At 42.9% G+C, this 15,603-nt stretch overlaps 1 protein-coding gene across 2 annotated transcripts in view; it reads left to right on the top strand.

Moving 5' to 3' along the window:
- Positions 1-6,457: 6,457 nt before the first annotated feature.
- The window catches only part of LOC124041375 (alpha-2,8-sialyltransferase 8F-like), a 17,508-nt gene continuing 8,362 nt past the window's right edge, over positions 6,458-15,603 (top strand). Inside the window, exons 1-3 of one of the 2 annotated variants that reach the window (XM_046358889.1) lie at positions 6,458-6,790; positions 13,943-14,200; positions 14,435-14,518. In XM_046358889.1, the coding sequence (XP_046214845.1) occupies positions 6,699-6,790; positions 13,943-14,200; positions 14,435-14,518 (434 nt within the window). In that variant the 5' untranslated portion in view covers positions 6,458-6,698. Of the gene's footprint in view, positions 6,791-10,624; positions 10,686-13,942; positions 14,201-14,434; positions 14,519-15,603 lie in introns of those variants that run through there. The other variant, XM_046358890.1, reaches the window with a different exon arrangement.

The raw sequence follows: 15,603 nt of genomic DNA, 5'->3' as shown, positions 1-15,603 counted from the left end.
CTTCATGCAGACTGACAGCTCTGGCTGCTTCATGCAGACTGACAGCTCTGGCTGCTTCATACAGGCAGGAGGCTCAGGCAGCGCTGTAGAGGAGGAAGGCTCTGATAGCGCTGAACAGGCGGGAGACTCCGACAGCGCAGGAGGGAAGGAAGGCTCTGGCTGTGCTGAACAGGTGAGGCGCACTGACAGCCTGGTGCGTGGTGCTGGAACTGGTGCTACAGGATCGAGGACACGCACAGGAAGCCTGGTGCAGGGAGCTGCTACCGGAGGACTGGTGTGTGAAGATGGCACAGTATAGACTGGACCGTGAAGGTGTACTGGAGAGCCTGAGAGCAGGACTGGCACAGGACGTGCAAGGCTAGGTAGGTACACAGGAGGCCTAGTGCGTGAGGCTGGCACATTTTTCACCAGCCTACTAACACGCACCTCAGGACGAGTATGGAGCGCTGACCCAGGTGCCATTAAATCCCAGACAAGCTCCGTCGGACGAATATCCTACCTATAGCACCATACTAGCAACTCCCTCATTACTCTCTCCTCCACTTTCCCCATTAACTCCTTCACAGTCTCTGCTACGCTCACCTCTAACACCGGCTCTGGTTCTGGTCTCCTCCTTGGCTCCTCACGATAAACAAGGAGAGTTGGCTCTGGATAGACCGGACCGTGCAGGCACACTGGAGCTCTTGAGCACCGAGCCTGCCCAACCTTACCTGGCTCGATGCCCACTCTAGCCCGGCCAATACGAAGGGCTGGTATGAACCGCACTGGGCTATGCACCCGCACTGGAAACACCGTGCTCTCTAGCCCCCCGGTAAGCACAGGGAGTTTGCGCAGGTCTCCTACCTGGCATAGCCATACTCCCTGTAAGCCCCCCCCCCAATAATTTTTGGGGGCTGCTTTTCGGGCTTCCTTGCCAACCGTGTTCCCTCGTATCGTCGGCTCCTATCTCCAGCTGCCTCTGCTCTCCTTAGTGCCTCCACCTGTTCCCATGGGAGGCGATCTCTTCCGGCCAGTATCTCCTCCCAAGTGTAACAACCTTTGCCATCCAACACGTCTTCCCATGTCCATTCTCCGAATAATTCATCCTCCTTTCGCTGCTCATGCTGTCGCTGCCGTGCCTTTCTCTTCGACTCCATTTCCCTATAGCCCTCTTCGCACTGCTCCAGCGAATCCCAGGCGGGCTCCGGGACACTCTCTCTGGGTCGACCGCCCACCTGTCTATTTCTTCCCACGTAGTATACTCCATGCTTCTGCTGTCCATAACGTCCTCCCTTCGCTGTTCATGCTGTCGCTTCCTGTTAACACGCTGCTCAGTCCGTGTGTGGTGGGTGATTCTGTAACGGCGTTCTTCGTTTGTCGAAAGAAAGTCGGACCGAAATGCAGCGTGGTGGTTACTCATGTCTTTAATGAATGAATCGCGGTACATGGAATAACTGATACAAATACAAAACAACAAAACGGAACGTGAAACCTAATTACAGCCTATCTGGTGAAACTACACAGAGACAGGAACAATCACCCATGAAATGCAAAGTGAAACCCAGGCTACCTAAATACGGTTCCCCATCAGAGACAACAAGAATCACCTGACTCTGATTGAGAACCGCCTCAGGCAGCCAAGCCTATACAACACCCCTAATCAACCACAATCCCAATGCCTACAAAAAAAACAATACGACAATACAATAACCCCATGTCACACCCTGGCCTGAACAGATAATTAAAGAAAACACTAAATACTAAGATAGCTCCGAAGAAAGATCTATCTATGAATTGTTTAAAAAGGGTGTGTTTATAGATAGAGGGAGAAATAGAGAGAAAGAGGGAGGGAGAAAGAGAGGGAGAGAGATATAGATAGAGAGTGTGTGAGAGAGATAGCGAGAGAGAGGAAGAAAGAGAAAGAAAGAAAGAGAGTGAGTGAGTGAGAAGCGTGAGAGAGGGTGAAAGCGAGAAGGAGAGTATGTGACTGTGGTGTTTGTATAGTTCGGTCTGAATGTGTGTCGGTCTGCATTTTATGTCATCTCTTTACCACTTTACCTTACAGTATCTTGATGATAAAACCTGTTGATCTTGCTCTGTCCCCAACTCACCCCAACACTTCAGTTCAGCTGAGTTCACTTCAGTTCAGTTGCAGTATCTCTGAGAGGGAGAATGAGAGAGAGAGGGAGAGACAGAGAGAGAGAGAGAGAGAGAGAGAGAGAGAGAGAGAGAGAGAGAGAGAGAGAGAGAGAGAGAGAGAGAGAGAGAGAGAGAGAGAGAGAGAGAGAGAGAGACGGGGGAGAGAGAGAGAGAGAGAGAGAGAGAGAGAGAGAGAGAGAGAGAGAGACGGGGGAGAGAGAGAGAGCGTGAGAGAAGGAAAAATAGCGAGAGATGGAAATAGAGAGAGAGAGAGAGAGAGAGAGGGAGGGAGAGGGAGACATATCGAGAGATGTAAATAGCCAGAGAGAAAGAGAAGGAGAGAGAGCGAGAGAGAGAGAGAAAAAGATGGCTAGAGGGAGAGTGTGTGACTGTGGGGTTTGTAATAGTTCGGTCTGAGTGTGTGTGTGTCAGTCTGCTTTCAATGTCATGAAAACCTTTTGATCTTGCTATTGTCTGTCCCCAACTCACCCCGACACTTCAGTTCAGAAGCAGCATCTCTGAGAGGGCCAGGGAGGGAGGGAGGGAGGGAGAAAGATGGCTAGAGGGAGAGACTGAGAGAGTCTGCTTTCAATGTCATGAAAACCTTTTGATCTTGATTGTCTGTCCCCAACTCACCCCGAGTTCAGAGAGCATCTCTGAGAGAGGGAGGGAGGGAGAGAGAGAGAGAGAGAGAGAGAGAGAGAGAGAGAGAGAGAGAGAGAGAGAGAGAGAGAGAGAGAGAGAGAGAGAGAGAGAGAGAGAGAGGTATTTGTATTGTTCGGTCTGAGTTTGTGTGTCAGACATGTCAGGAGCAACATCTCAACTTCTCTGTGAGGAAAATAGAGAGTGTGAGAGAAAAGATGGCTAGAGGGATGTGGGGTTTGTATTGTTCGGTCTGAGTTTGTGTGTCAGTCATGTCAGGAGCTTGCTATTGTCTGTCCCCAACTCACCCCGACACTTCAACAGCATTCTGTATTTGTGTGTGCCATCTATATCTGTATGTGTGTAGTAGTGTAATGGTTATGTAGTATTTGTTTGTGTGTGTGTTTCTAGCAGTAGTACTGTGATAGTAGTGTAGAAGTAGTGTCATAGTGTAGTAGTAGTGTGATAGTGGTTTGATAGTAGTGTACTAGTAGTGTAGTTGTGGTGTAGTAGTGGTGTGATATTAGTGTTATAATGTAGTAGTAGTAGTAGTAGTAGTAGTAGTAGTAGTAGTGTAGTGGTGTTATATTACTGTCATAATGTAGTAGTAGTGTGATATTAGTGTACTAGTATTTGTGTAGTAGTACTGTGATAGTACTGTACTAGCAGTCGTGTGATAGTAGTAATAGTAGTAGTGTAGTAGTAGTTTAATAGTAGTGTGATTGTAGCATAGTACTAGTGTAGTAGTAGCATGATAGCAGTGTAGTAGTAGTGTGATACTAGTGTAGTAGTAGCAGTAGTATTTGTGTAGTAGTAGTACTAGTAGTCGTAGTAGTAGTCGTTTGATAGTAGTGTAGTAGTAGCAGTAGTGTGATAGTAGTGGTGGTAGTAGTGGTATGATAGTATTGTAGTTGTAGTGTAGTGGTGGTGTAGTAGTGATGTGATATTAGTGTTATAATGTGGTGGTAGTAGTAGTAGTAGTAGTTGTATGAGAGTAGTGTTGTAGTAGTAGTAGTAGTGTGATAGTAGTGGTGGTAGTAGCGGTGTGATAGCTGTGTAGTAGTAGTAGTGTGATAGTAGTGGTGTTAGAAGTGATGTGATAGTAGTGCAGTAGTAGTGTAGTGGTGGTGTAGTAGTGATGTGATATGAGTATTATAATGTAGTAGTAGTAGTAGTAGTAGTAGTAGTGGTGTGATAGTCGTGTAGTAATAGTAGTAGTAGTAGTAGTAGTAGTAGTGTAGTTGTAGTAGTAGTATGATAGTGGTAGTAGTAGTAATGGTGTAATAGCAGTGTAGTAGTGTGATAGTAGTGGTGTTAGAAGTGATGTGATAGTAGTGCAGTAGTAGTGTAGTGGTGGTGTAGTAGTGATGTGATATGAGTATTATAATGTAGTAGTAGTAGTAGTAGTAGTAGTGGTAGTAGTAGTGGTGTGATAGTCGTGTAGTAATAGTAGTAGTAGTAGTAGTAGTAGTAGTAGTAGTGTAGTTGTAGTAGTAGTATGATAGTGGTAGTAGTAGTAATGGTGTAATAGCAGTGTAGTAGTGTGATAGTAGTAGTGTAGTAGTAGTAGTAGTAATAGTAGTAGTAGTAGTAGTAGTAGTAGTAGTAGTAGTAGTAGTAGTAGTAGTAGTGTGATAGTAGTAATAGTAGTAGTAGTAGAAGTGGTGTGATAGCAGTGTAGTAGTAGTGTGAGAGTAGTCGTGTGATAGTGGTGTGATAGTGGTGTAGTAGTATAGTGTAGTAGTAGCAGCAGTAGTAGTAGTGGTGTGATAGCAGTGTAGTAGTAGTGTGATAGTGTTGTGATAGTGGTGTAGTACTAGTGTAGTAGTAGAAGCAGTAGTAGTAGTGTGATAGCAGTGTAGTAGTAGTGTAGTTGTAGTGCGATATTAGTAGTGTGATAGTGGTGTAATCGTAGCAGTAGTAGTGTGATAGCAGTGTAGTAGTAGTGTCGTGGTCGTGTGATAGTAGTAGTGGGATAGTGGTGTAGTAGTAGTGTGATAGTAGTGTGATAGGGGTGTGATAGTGGTGTAGTAGTAGTGTAGTAGTAGCAGCAGGAGTAGTAGTAGTAGTAGTAGTAGTGTGGTAGTAGTGTAGTAGTGGTGTGATAGTGGTGTGATAGTAGTGTAGTAGTAGTAGTAGTGTGATAGTAGGAGTAGTAGTAGTGTAGTAGTAGTGGTGGAATATCAGTGTAGTAGTAGTGTGATAGTGGTGTGATAGTGGTGTAGTAGTAGTATAGTAGTAGCAGTAGTAGTAGTAGTAGTGTGATAGTAGTGTAGTAGTGGTGTGATAGTAGTGTAGTAGTAGTAGTAGTCATAGTGTGATAGTAGTAGTAGTAGTGGTGTGATAGCAGTGTAGTATTAGTGTGATAGTAGTGTGATAGTGGTGTTATAGTAGTGTAGTAGTAGTAGTGTGATAGTGGTGTAGTAGTGGTGTGATAGTGGTGTGATAGTAGTGTAGTAGTAGTAGTGTGATAGTAGTAGTAGTAGTAGTAGTAGTTGTGTACTAGTAGTGTGACAGTAGTTGTGTAATGGTATTGTGATAGTAGTGTACTAGTATTTGTGTACTAGTAGTTGTAGTAGTAGTTTGATAGTAGTGCAGAGGTAGTGTAGTAGTAGTGTAGTGGTGGTGTAGTAGTGTGATATTAATGTCATAATGTGATGGTAGTAGTAGTAGTAGTAGTAGTAGTAGTATGATAGTAGTGTAGTAATAGTAGTAGTAGTAGTGTGATAGTAGTGGTGGTAGTAGTGGTGTGATAGTAGTGTAATAGTAGTAGTGTGATAGTAATAGTAGTAGTAGTAGTAGTAGTAGTAGTGGTGGTAGTAGTCGTATGATAGCAGTGTAGTAGCGGTGAAGTAGTGATATGATATTAGTGTTATAATGTGGTGGTAGTAGTAGTTGTGTGATAGTAGTGTAGTAGTAGTGTGATAGTAGTGGTGTGATAGTAGTGTAGTAGTAGTAGTAGTGTGAAAGTAGTAGTAGTGGTGTGATAGTAGTGTAGTGCAAGTAGTATTGTGATAGTAGTGTAGTAGTGGTGGTGTGATAGTAGTGTAGTATTAGTAGTAGTGTGATAGTAGTGGTGGTAGTAGTGGTGTGATAGTAGTGGTGGTAGTAGTGGTGTGATAGTCGTGTAGTAGTAGTGTGATAGTAGTAGTAGTGTAGTAGTAGTGTGATAGTAGTGTGATAGTGGTGTGATAGTAGTCTAGTAGTTATGTAATATTAGTAGTAGTAGTAGTAGTAGTAGTAGTAGTGGTGTGATAGTAGTTTAGTAGTAGTTTAATAGTAGTAGTGGTGGTAGTAGTAGTAGTAGTAGTAGTAGTGTTGTGTGATTGTCATGTAGTAGTAGTGTGGGTGGTAGTAGCAGTGTGATAGTGGTGTGATAGTAGTGTAGTAGTAGTGTAATAGTGTATTTATGTAGTTCTAGTGGTAGTAGTATTAGTAGAGGTAGTAGTCGTATTATTGTATCAGTATTAGTAGTAGTAGTAGTAATATAATAATAATATATGCCATTTAGCAGTTTCTACCACTGGAGGTGGCGTAGGTGGTATGTCAAGCGTCAGCTGGGAGATGTCTATGACAGGTAACTCCACTGCTTCTCCCTGTTGTCCAGGTTAATGTTTGATGAGTGTTATCAAAAACACAAAGAACATTTGTTTATCTCTTTCACTGTCTCTCTCTTCTCCCTCTCTATTGCTCACAATCCCCGCCCCTCTCCTCTCCCTCTTTCTGTTGGTCTGATAGTGTTATACTTCATGGTCGTGTCTGTGCCTTAAATGCAAAATACATTTAAAATCTATGTATTAGGCGACAGATGTCTTGTTAATTATAGAAAATCTATATCTACGAGGATTAAGCACCTCATTCTGTAGAACACCAACTTGGGAGTGAGAAGGAACTAGATGGTGATTAATGGTTGACTGGTTATTGTGGCAGTTGGCACCATGCGTTATAGTATATATCTGGTTCTATTCATTCTCTTATGCTCTACTTCTCTGCTGTCTGTCACACTCATAAGGATATACTACCACAAAAGGTATGTTTCTTTATTTTATGTGATTAATCAAATTAACTATGGGGCAAATTTCAGATGTAAGTGGTGTTTTTTCGAACACTCTTGAGTAAGGACTTACCACGGTGTTTTACCAAGAAGGCTCAGGCTTTTATGCTTCCACCTCTACGGCCCGGTTCTAATGTCACTGAAGCCATGGCCTCAGTGGACCTGCTCTGACTTGGGGCAAAGGCTAGGCCACTGGTACTTTTCAACTGGTACTTTTGGTAGGCCACTGGTACTTTTCAACTGGTACTTTTGGTAGGCCACTGGTACTTTTCAACGGGTACTTTTGGTAGGCCACTGGTACTTTTCAACTGGTACTTTTGGTAGGCCACTGGTACTTTTCAACTGGTACTTTTGGTAGGCCACTGGTACTTTTCAACGGGTACTTTTGGTAGGCCACTGGTACTTTTCAACTGGTACTTTTGGTAGGCCACTGGTACTTTTCAACTGGTACTTTTGGTAGGCCACTGGTACTTTTCAACTGGCATTTACACAACAGTGGCTATTTGTGGAAGTGTTTTGTGAAATACCATATGAACTGTGTGTGTGTGTGTGTGTGTGTGTGTGTGTGTGTGTGTGTGTGTGTGTGTGTGTGTGTGTGTGTGTGTGTGTGTGTGTGTGTGTGTGTGTGTGTGTGTGTGTGTGTGTGTGTGTGTGTGTGTGTGTGTGTGTGTGTCAGGAGTGGTGGGTTTGACCACTATGCAGCTTTTCTCTGTAACAGACTGAGACTCAAGTTTCTCACTCTCACTTCAGCCAAGACGTAAGTTAACACACAAACACACACCACACACTCGAAGAGGAACATTATTTCTGTCTGATATACACTACCGGTCCACAGTTTAAGAACAACTACTCATTCAAGGGTTTTTCTTTATTTTTTAACAATTTTCTACATTGTAGTTCAATAACACATACGGAATAATGTAGTAACCAAAAAAGTGTTAAACAAATCAAAATATATTTTATATTTGAGATTCTTCAAATAGCAACCCTTTGCCTTGATGACAGTTTTGTACACGCTTGGCATTCTCTCAACCAGCTTCACCTGGAAGGCTTTTCCACCTGTCTTGTTGGCTGCTTTTCCTTCAATCTGCGGTCCGACTCCTCCCAAACCATCTCAATTTGATTGAGGTTAGGGGATTGTGGATGCCAGGTCATCTGATGCAGCACTCCATCACTCTCCTTCTTGGTAAAATAGCCCTTACACAGCCTGGAGGTGTGTTGGGTCATTGTCCTGTTGAAAAACAAATGATAGTCCCACTAAGCCCAAACCAGATTTGATGGTGTATCGTTGCAGAATGCTGTGTTAGCCATGCTGGTTGAGGCGAGGGTTGAGGCGAGGGGGGGGGGGGACGTTGGCGCAGGGAATGCAAAAGTATTCTTAGAAATATTTAACCTCCACACATTAACAAGTCCAATACCTCAAATGAAAGATAAACACCTTGTTCATCTACCCAGCGTGTCAGATTTTAATTTTTTTTACGGCGAAAACACAGCATATATTTATGTTAGACCACCACCAACACAAAGAAAAAACGTAGCCATTTTGTCCAGCAAAATATAAATTGACAAAAGCAGGATAAAAAAAAAACATTCACTAACCTCTTGAAAATCTTCATCAGATGACAGTCATATGACATGTTACACAGTACATTTATGTTTTGTTCGATAATATGCATTTTATATCCATAAATCTCGGTTTACATTGACGCCATGTTCAGAAAATTCTCCAAAATGTCCGGAGGAAATACAAAATTACAACATAAATATTCCCTTACCTTTGATGATCTTCCATCAGAATGTAGTACAAGGAGTCCTAGTTCAACAATAAATAGTTTTGTTTCATAATGTTCAATTCTAGTGTCCAAGTAGCAGCATTTGCTACCACTTTCAGCTCAAATGCCCAAAAAATGACTTCTGGTCCAGGATAACTTTGCATCAAAACTTCCAAATTACATATTACAGGTCGACGAAACTGGTCAAACTAAGTGCAGAATCAATCTTCAGGATGTTATGATCATACAGACCGAATTGCATTCCAACCGGGCCATTCATGTTCATCTGGGGCTGATTGGAACGTATCCTCTGCTACAGAGGTAACTCTGGGTCTTCCCTTCCTGTGGCAGTCCTCATGAAAGCCAGTTTCATCATAGCACGTGATGGTTTTTGTGAGTGCACTTGAAGAAACTTGAAAAGTTCTTGAAATTTTCCGCATTGACTGACCTTCATGTTTTAAAGTAATGATGGACTGTTGATTCTCTTAGCTTATTTGAGCTGTTCTTGCCATAATATGAACTTTACCCCCCTACCTTGTCAAACAAAACACAAGTGATTGGCTCAAATGCATGAAGAATGAAATAATTCCACAAATGAACTTTTAAGAAGGCACACCTGTTAATTGATATGCATTCCAGGTGACTACCTCATGAAGCTGGCTGAGAGAATGTCAAGTGTGCAAAGCTGTCATCAAGGCAATGGGTGGCTATTTGAAGAATCTCAAATATAAAATACATTTTGATTTCTTTAACACTTTTTTGGTTTCTACATGATTCGATATGTGTGAGGGTCGACGCTGGCAGACGAGAAGCAGGTACAGGGAGTGAACATTTAATTACCAACAGACATGGAACAGGACAGGACAGCGTTTGGACATGAACACATAACGACATTAATGCTGATACAGGGAACAAACAGTGGAGCAGACAGTTATAGACGGGGCAATCAACAGAGGGAGTCCAGGTGAGTCCATTGAGCTCCTGCGCGTAATGATGGTGACAGGTGTGTGTATTGAAGGGCAGCCTGGTGCCCTTGAGCGCCAGGGAGGGAGAACGGGAGCAGGCATGACAGTATCCCCTCCTCTAGGGGCGCCATCCAGTGTCCCACCAGGGCGAACCTGACAGGCTGGCCGAGGCATAGGCTCTGGACAAGCCGGCTGAGGCATGAAAGCCAGATGATCCCGCTGAGGTGTGGGAGCCTGATAAACCGACTGAGGCGTGGGAGCCTGATGGGCTGCCTGAAGCATGACGTGGGGTGGGTGCCTGCCGAGCCCACCGAGGCAAGACAATCTCTCAAGCCAGCTAAGGCATGGAAGCCCGACAAGCTAGCTGAGGCACCCCTGGTTCCCTCGGCGATGGCACCCGGACCCGACGTCACCAACCAAAACTCCCTGATGCTTCTTTTAGTGGTTGTCAGCATTCTGTAAGTGTTGACGCTGGCAGACAACAAGCAGGTACAAAGAGTGAACATTTAATTACCAATGGACATGGAACCGGACAGGACAGCATCTGGACATGAACACATAAGGACATTAATGCTGATACAGGGAACAAATGGGGTATCAGACAGTTATAGATGGGGAAATCAACAAAGGGAAGGAGTCCAGGTGAGTCCAATGAGCGCTGTTGCGTGTAATGATGGTGACAGGTGTTCGTAATGAAGGGCAGCCTGGCGCCCTCGAGCGCCAGAGAGGTAGAGCGGAAGCAGTCGTGAAAATATGTGTTATTTCATAGTGTTTATGTCTTCACAATCATTCCACAATGTAGAAAATAGTACAAATAAAGAAAAAACATTGAATGAGTAGGTGTTCTTAAACTTTGGACCGGTAGTGTATTTAAACCGTAAAATATATCAGAAATACAACACGCTCACACTTAGTTTGTTTCTCTTCTTTCTTTCTTTCTTTTTCTCTTTCTTTCTTTCTTTCTTTGTTTTTCTCCCCCTCACTCTCCCCCTCCTCACTCTCGCTCCCCACTCCTCACTCTCCCTCTCTAAAGTATCACCACGAGTACTCTAATAATGTTAGACACTATAATAACGTTAGACAGTTGATGAACTGCCCTCACAGACACAACATCACCCAGAGAGAACTCTACAGGTAATGATTGATCACTGTAACCTATCTGAGATCTACAGGCAATGCATCATCACGTCTCTCTCTATTTGTGCTCTACAGATAATGTCTGATCACGTCTCGCTCTGAGCTTTGTCGGTAATGTCTGATAGACATTGCTCAGTACCTGTTTACATATTGTCATCCATTCTCTAGAACCTATTTGTTTCATTCCATATCTCTCTCAGTTCAATTCAATTCAGTGACCATATTGCCAAAGCTTACTTTGGACGTTTAAAATATGAACATAATTAATAATAATAATCAATATTGTCAACGGGACAACAGTAACAACAATAACCAAAGCTCAAAATAACCATACATTTAACAATAACAATAAGCATAAAGGACAAGTGTAGGTTGGTTGGTCTTGTCCGTCATTTTATGGCAGGCAGCAATGTAGTGCACTGCGAAACCACAGCTCTCTGCGTCCTCCCCCAATAGGACGGGTAGCCTATCCTCATCAGAAAGGTCTTTGAAACCTTGAATAAGGGGAAATTACACCCTCTAATTGTTTTATTTTTTTTTCATTTTGTCAGGAAATGCAGCTCTGTCTCGGGTTCTGCTGTGGTGTAGTGGTTGTAGTGATTGCACAGCCTTTCCTGTCTTACAGGGAGCCATGTTTTCTTGTGGCTTCTCAATGGCAAGGCTGTGCTCACTGAGCCTGTACTTTGTCAAGGTTTTTCTAAGGTTTTGATCAGTAACCATGGTCAAACAGTTTGCCACAGTGTACTGTTGTGTTGGGGCCAGATAACACTCCATTTTGCTTTGTGCTCGTGTTTCCCAATAAGTAATGTAGTTTTGTTTTGACTGTGTTGTAATTTGGTTGGTTCTGATTGATTGGATGTTCTGGTCCTGAGTCTTCAGTGTGTTAGTAGAACAGGTTTGTGAATTCAGTCCCAGGACCAGCTGGATGAGTGGACTCTTTTCTTTGTTCAGCTATTGGTATTGCAGGGCTTGTTAATGATATGGTGTGGGGGGGGTTTACTCTATTTTAGATGTTTCCAAAACGTAATTGCTCTTTTTTGAGTTGTTATTATTAGTGGATAATGGCTTTCTTCCCTGCATGCATTGTTTGTAGTTTTCTTCTGGACATGTAGGAGAATGTACAAGAACTCGGCATGCAGGGTTTCAATGGAGTGTTTGTCCCATTGGTTGAAATCTTGTTTTGCAGGTGGACCCCACACCTCGCTGCCATAAAGTGCAATTGGTTCAATGACACATTCAATTAGTTTTAGCCACATTTGAATAGGTATTTAAATTTCAGTTTGGCATAGAATGCCCTCCCTGCTTTCTCTCTGCATCATTAAGGTGTCCAGTTTAAACATAAGTAATTATAGTGTGTGCAGTACTCTATATATTTTGTAGCAATTGAGAACATTGGTCTAACTCCCAGAGATCTGGATCTTCTCTGAAAAATCATAATTTTTGTCTTTTTGGGGTTTACTGCCAGGGCCCAGATCTGGCAGTACTGCTCTAGCAGGTCCAGGCTCTGCTGTAGGCCATGTGCCGTGGGTGACAGCAGGCGTAGGTCATTTTTATTTTTTATTTCACCTTTTTTTAATCAGGTAGGCCAGTTGAGAACAATTTTTCATTTACAACTGCGACCTGACCAAGATAAAGCAAAGCAGTGCGACAAAAACAACAACACAGAGTTACACATAAACAAACATACAGTCAAATAACACAATAGAAAATATCTATATACAGTGTGTGCAAATGTAGAAGAGTAGGGAGGTAAGGCAAAAAATAAGCCATAGAGGCAAAATAATTACAATTAAGTATTACCACTGTAGTGAAAGGAGGAGGAGGTTGTTGGCTAAGATCTAGAGATACACGGTCCCATCCACGCAATACATGGCCCCATCCATCCTCCCCTCGATACGGTGCAGTCGTCCTGTCCCCTTTGCATTTTCCACAAAAACCATAAAAGCATTCAAGTAAAATCATTTACCTTTGAAGAACTTCAGATGTTTTCAATGAGGAGACTCTCAGATAGCAAATGTTCAGTTTTTCCTGAAAGATTATTTGTTTAGGACAAATCACTCCATTTTCTGCTTCACGTTTAGCTACGAAAAAAACCCTGTATCCAGGATTGTGTAAATCTATCAGCAAGCTCATTAGCATAACACAACGTTAACTATTCATGAAAATCGCAAATGAAATGAAATTAATCTATTTGCTCTCAAGCTTAGCCTTTTGTTAACAACACTGTCATCTCAGATTTTCAAAATATGCTTCTCAACCATTGCAAAACAAGCATTTGTGTAACAGTATTGATGGCTAACGTACCATTTAGCATTAGCATTCAGCATGCAACATTTTCCACAAAAACCATAAAAGCATTCAAATAAAATAATTTACCTTTGAAGAACTTCAGATGTTTTCAATGAGGAGACTCTGTTAGATAGCAAATGTTCCGTTTTTACAAAAAATATTATTTGTGTCGACTAATCGCTCCGTTTTGTTCATCGCGTTTGGATAAGGAAATAAAAAAGTCATTAAAACGCAAACTTTTTTCCAAATTAACTCCATAATATCGACAGAAACATGGCAAACGATGTTTAGAATCAATCCTCAAGGTGTTTTTCACATATCTATCAACGATAAAATCCATCGTGGCAGTTTACTTTCAATTCTGAAGAAATGGAACGCGCATGGACTTACTGATTACGCACACAGGACACCAGGCGGGACACCAGGTAAAGGTAGTCTCTTATGGTCAATCTTCCAATGATATGCCTACAAACACGTCACAATGCTGCAGACACCTCGGGAATATACAGAAAGGGCAGGCTCATTCCTGGCGCATTCACAGCCATATAAGGAGACATTGGAACACAGCGCCTTCAGAATCCGGGGCATTTCCTGTATGAAACATCCTCTTGGTTTCGCCTGTTGCATTAGTTCTGGGGCACGCACAGACGTCAGAGTTGTGTCTTTCCAAGGCTGTCAATTCCATGCATAGTCGAGCATCTTTTCGTGACAAAATATTGCGCTTAAAACGGGCACGTCTTTTTATCCAATAATGACACAGCGCCCCTATAGGTTCAAGAGGTTAAAGATTGGGCTTTTGAGTCCTTGATTCCAGATGTCAGGGAAATAACCTACACTCAGGATCAAATTAAACAGTTTTAATATGGCCAATTGAAAATGTGCACTAGTGAGTTTGAGCATCTCATCTCTCTCGCTCTCTATCCCTCTCCTGCTCTACCTCCCTCCTCTCTCCTCTCCTATCCCAGGGTGATCTTACGTTCCTGTTGTAATGCTACAGGTGAGATGATCCTGACCAATCAGAACACTAAGTCTGGCCAAAAGATCCACTATGAGACCAACCAAAAGCTATTTAAAACGGTTGACAAGAAACTACACAGCATGCTGCCAAAGGACTTACCTTGGAGCAATGGTTTGTTGGGTCATTGTGCCGTGGTGGGAAGTGGAGGAATCCTGCAGAACAACACCTGTGGAGCAGAGATAGACCGTGCTGATTACATCATCAGGTAACCTTCATCATTATCACCATCACCATCATCACCACCCCCATCATCCTCAACAACATCTCTCTCTTTCTCTCTCCTCCCTCACTTCACTTCTCTCTCCCCCTCTCCCCCTTTCTCTCCCTGCCTCCTCTCTCTCTCCTTCCCTCCTCTCCCCTCCCCTTCTCTTTCTCTCTACACTCTCTCTCTCACCTCCCTCCTCTCTCGTTCGCTCTCTCTCTCTCTCACTCTCTCTAGGTTTAACCTGGGTCCGGTCACCAACAGTAAGGATGTAGGGAACAAAACCCACCTGATGACCATCAACCCCAGTCAGATCAGAAGGTGAGAGAGAGAGATAGAGAGGAAGGGGACCAATGACTCACTATATGAATGGACAAAGCCAACAATCACATGGCCCCATTCATTCCTAATTGAAGACTCAATAGCACACTTGAAGCCAAGAGTTTCGCTTTTAGCGTCTAAGATGACGTCTCAGGGGGAAACTTATGTAGACATAACATGCACAGTTTGAGCTACTCCAGGAAGTGACGTTGCAGGCTAGCTCAGTGCTGCACCCTCTCATTGAGTATCTCAAGTTCAAGGTCGTCTGGGTACTGTAGGTTGCCAGTAGCCACTGAATTATCCTTATAACTTCTTCTGTGTGCAATTTAAAAAAAATATCTGTGTAATAGAAGCAATTATTGGTACCACGATTGTCTTGAAAAAAATATGTACACAAATATTACCATTTCCCCATTCACTTTTAAAGGGGAACCTGTTTCCTGAAAACAATGCCTGCACTACTGGGGTCAGCATTGAACTTTGTGGCTTCAATGAGAGTTAGCTGTCATTCTCTCCTAGAGGGGACAGAGAGAGAGGGAGGGAGGGGAGAGAGAGGGAGGAAAGGAAGAGAGACCAATTGGGATCATAATAAAGCTAACTAGAAGGTAATCTTCCATGAAGAAAAATTGTGTGTTGTTTCAGCTGGCCAAAATAATTTTTATAGTTGTCTAAGAAGTGTTGAAGTTTAAAGTAAAAAAAACTGTAGTAGTAGTAGTAGTATCAGCAGCAGTAATATAAGAAGAAGTAGTAGAAGTAGTGGTAGTATATATTGCTACCAGTACCTCGCAGCCCACCTATGAGTAGGTTGCCAAACAATTCTGAAAGTACATGTGTTTTTTTGACCAAGCTTCATCTCCCTGACTGATGTCTTGAGATGTTGCTTGAATATATTCACACCATTTTCCGTCCCCATGATGCCATCTATTTTGTGAAGTGCACCAGTCTCTCCTGCAGCAAAGCACCCCCACAACACGATGCTGCCACCCCCGTGCTTCATGGCTGGGATGGTGTTCTTCGGCTTGCAAGCCTCCCCCTTTTTCCTCCAAACATAACAATGGTCATTATGGCCAAACAGTTCTATTTGT

The sequence above is a fragment of the Oncorhynchus gorbuscha genome, linkage group LG08 (assembly GCF_021184085.1).
Source record: "Oncorhynchus gorbuscha isolate QuinsamMale2020 ecotype Even-year linkage group LG08, OgorEven_v1.0, whole genome shotgun sequence".
Classification (NCBI taxonomy): Eukaryota; Metazoa; Chordata; class Actinopteri; order Salmoniformes; family Salmonidae; genus Oncorhynchus; species Oncorhynchus gorbuscha.
The sequence above is the reverse complement of the archived record's forward strand: the minus strand, read 5'-3'. Positions and strand labels throughout refer to the sequence as shown.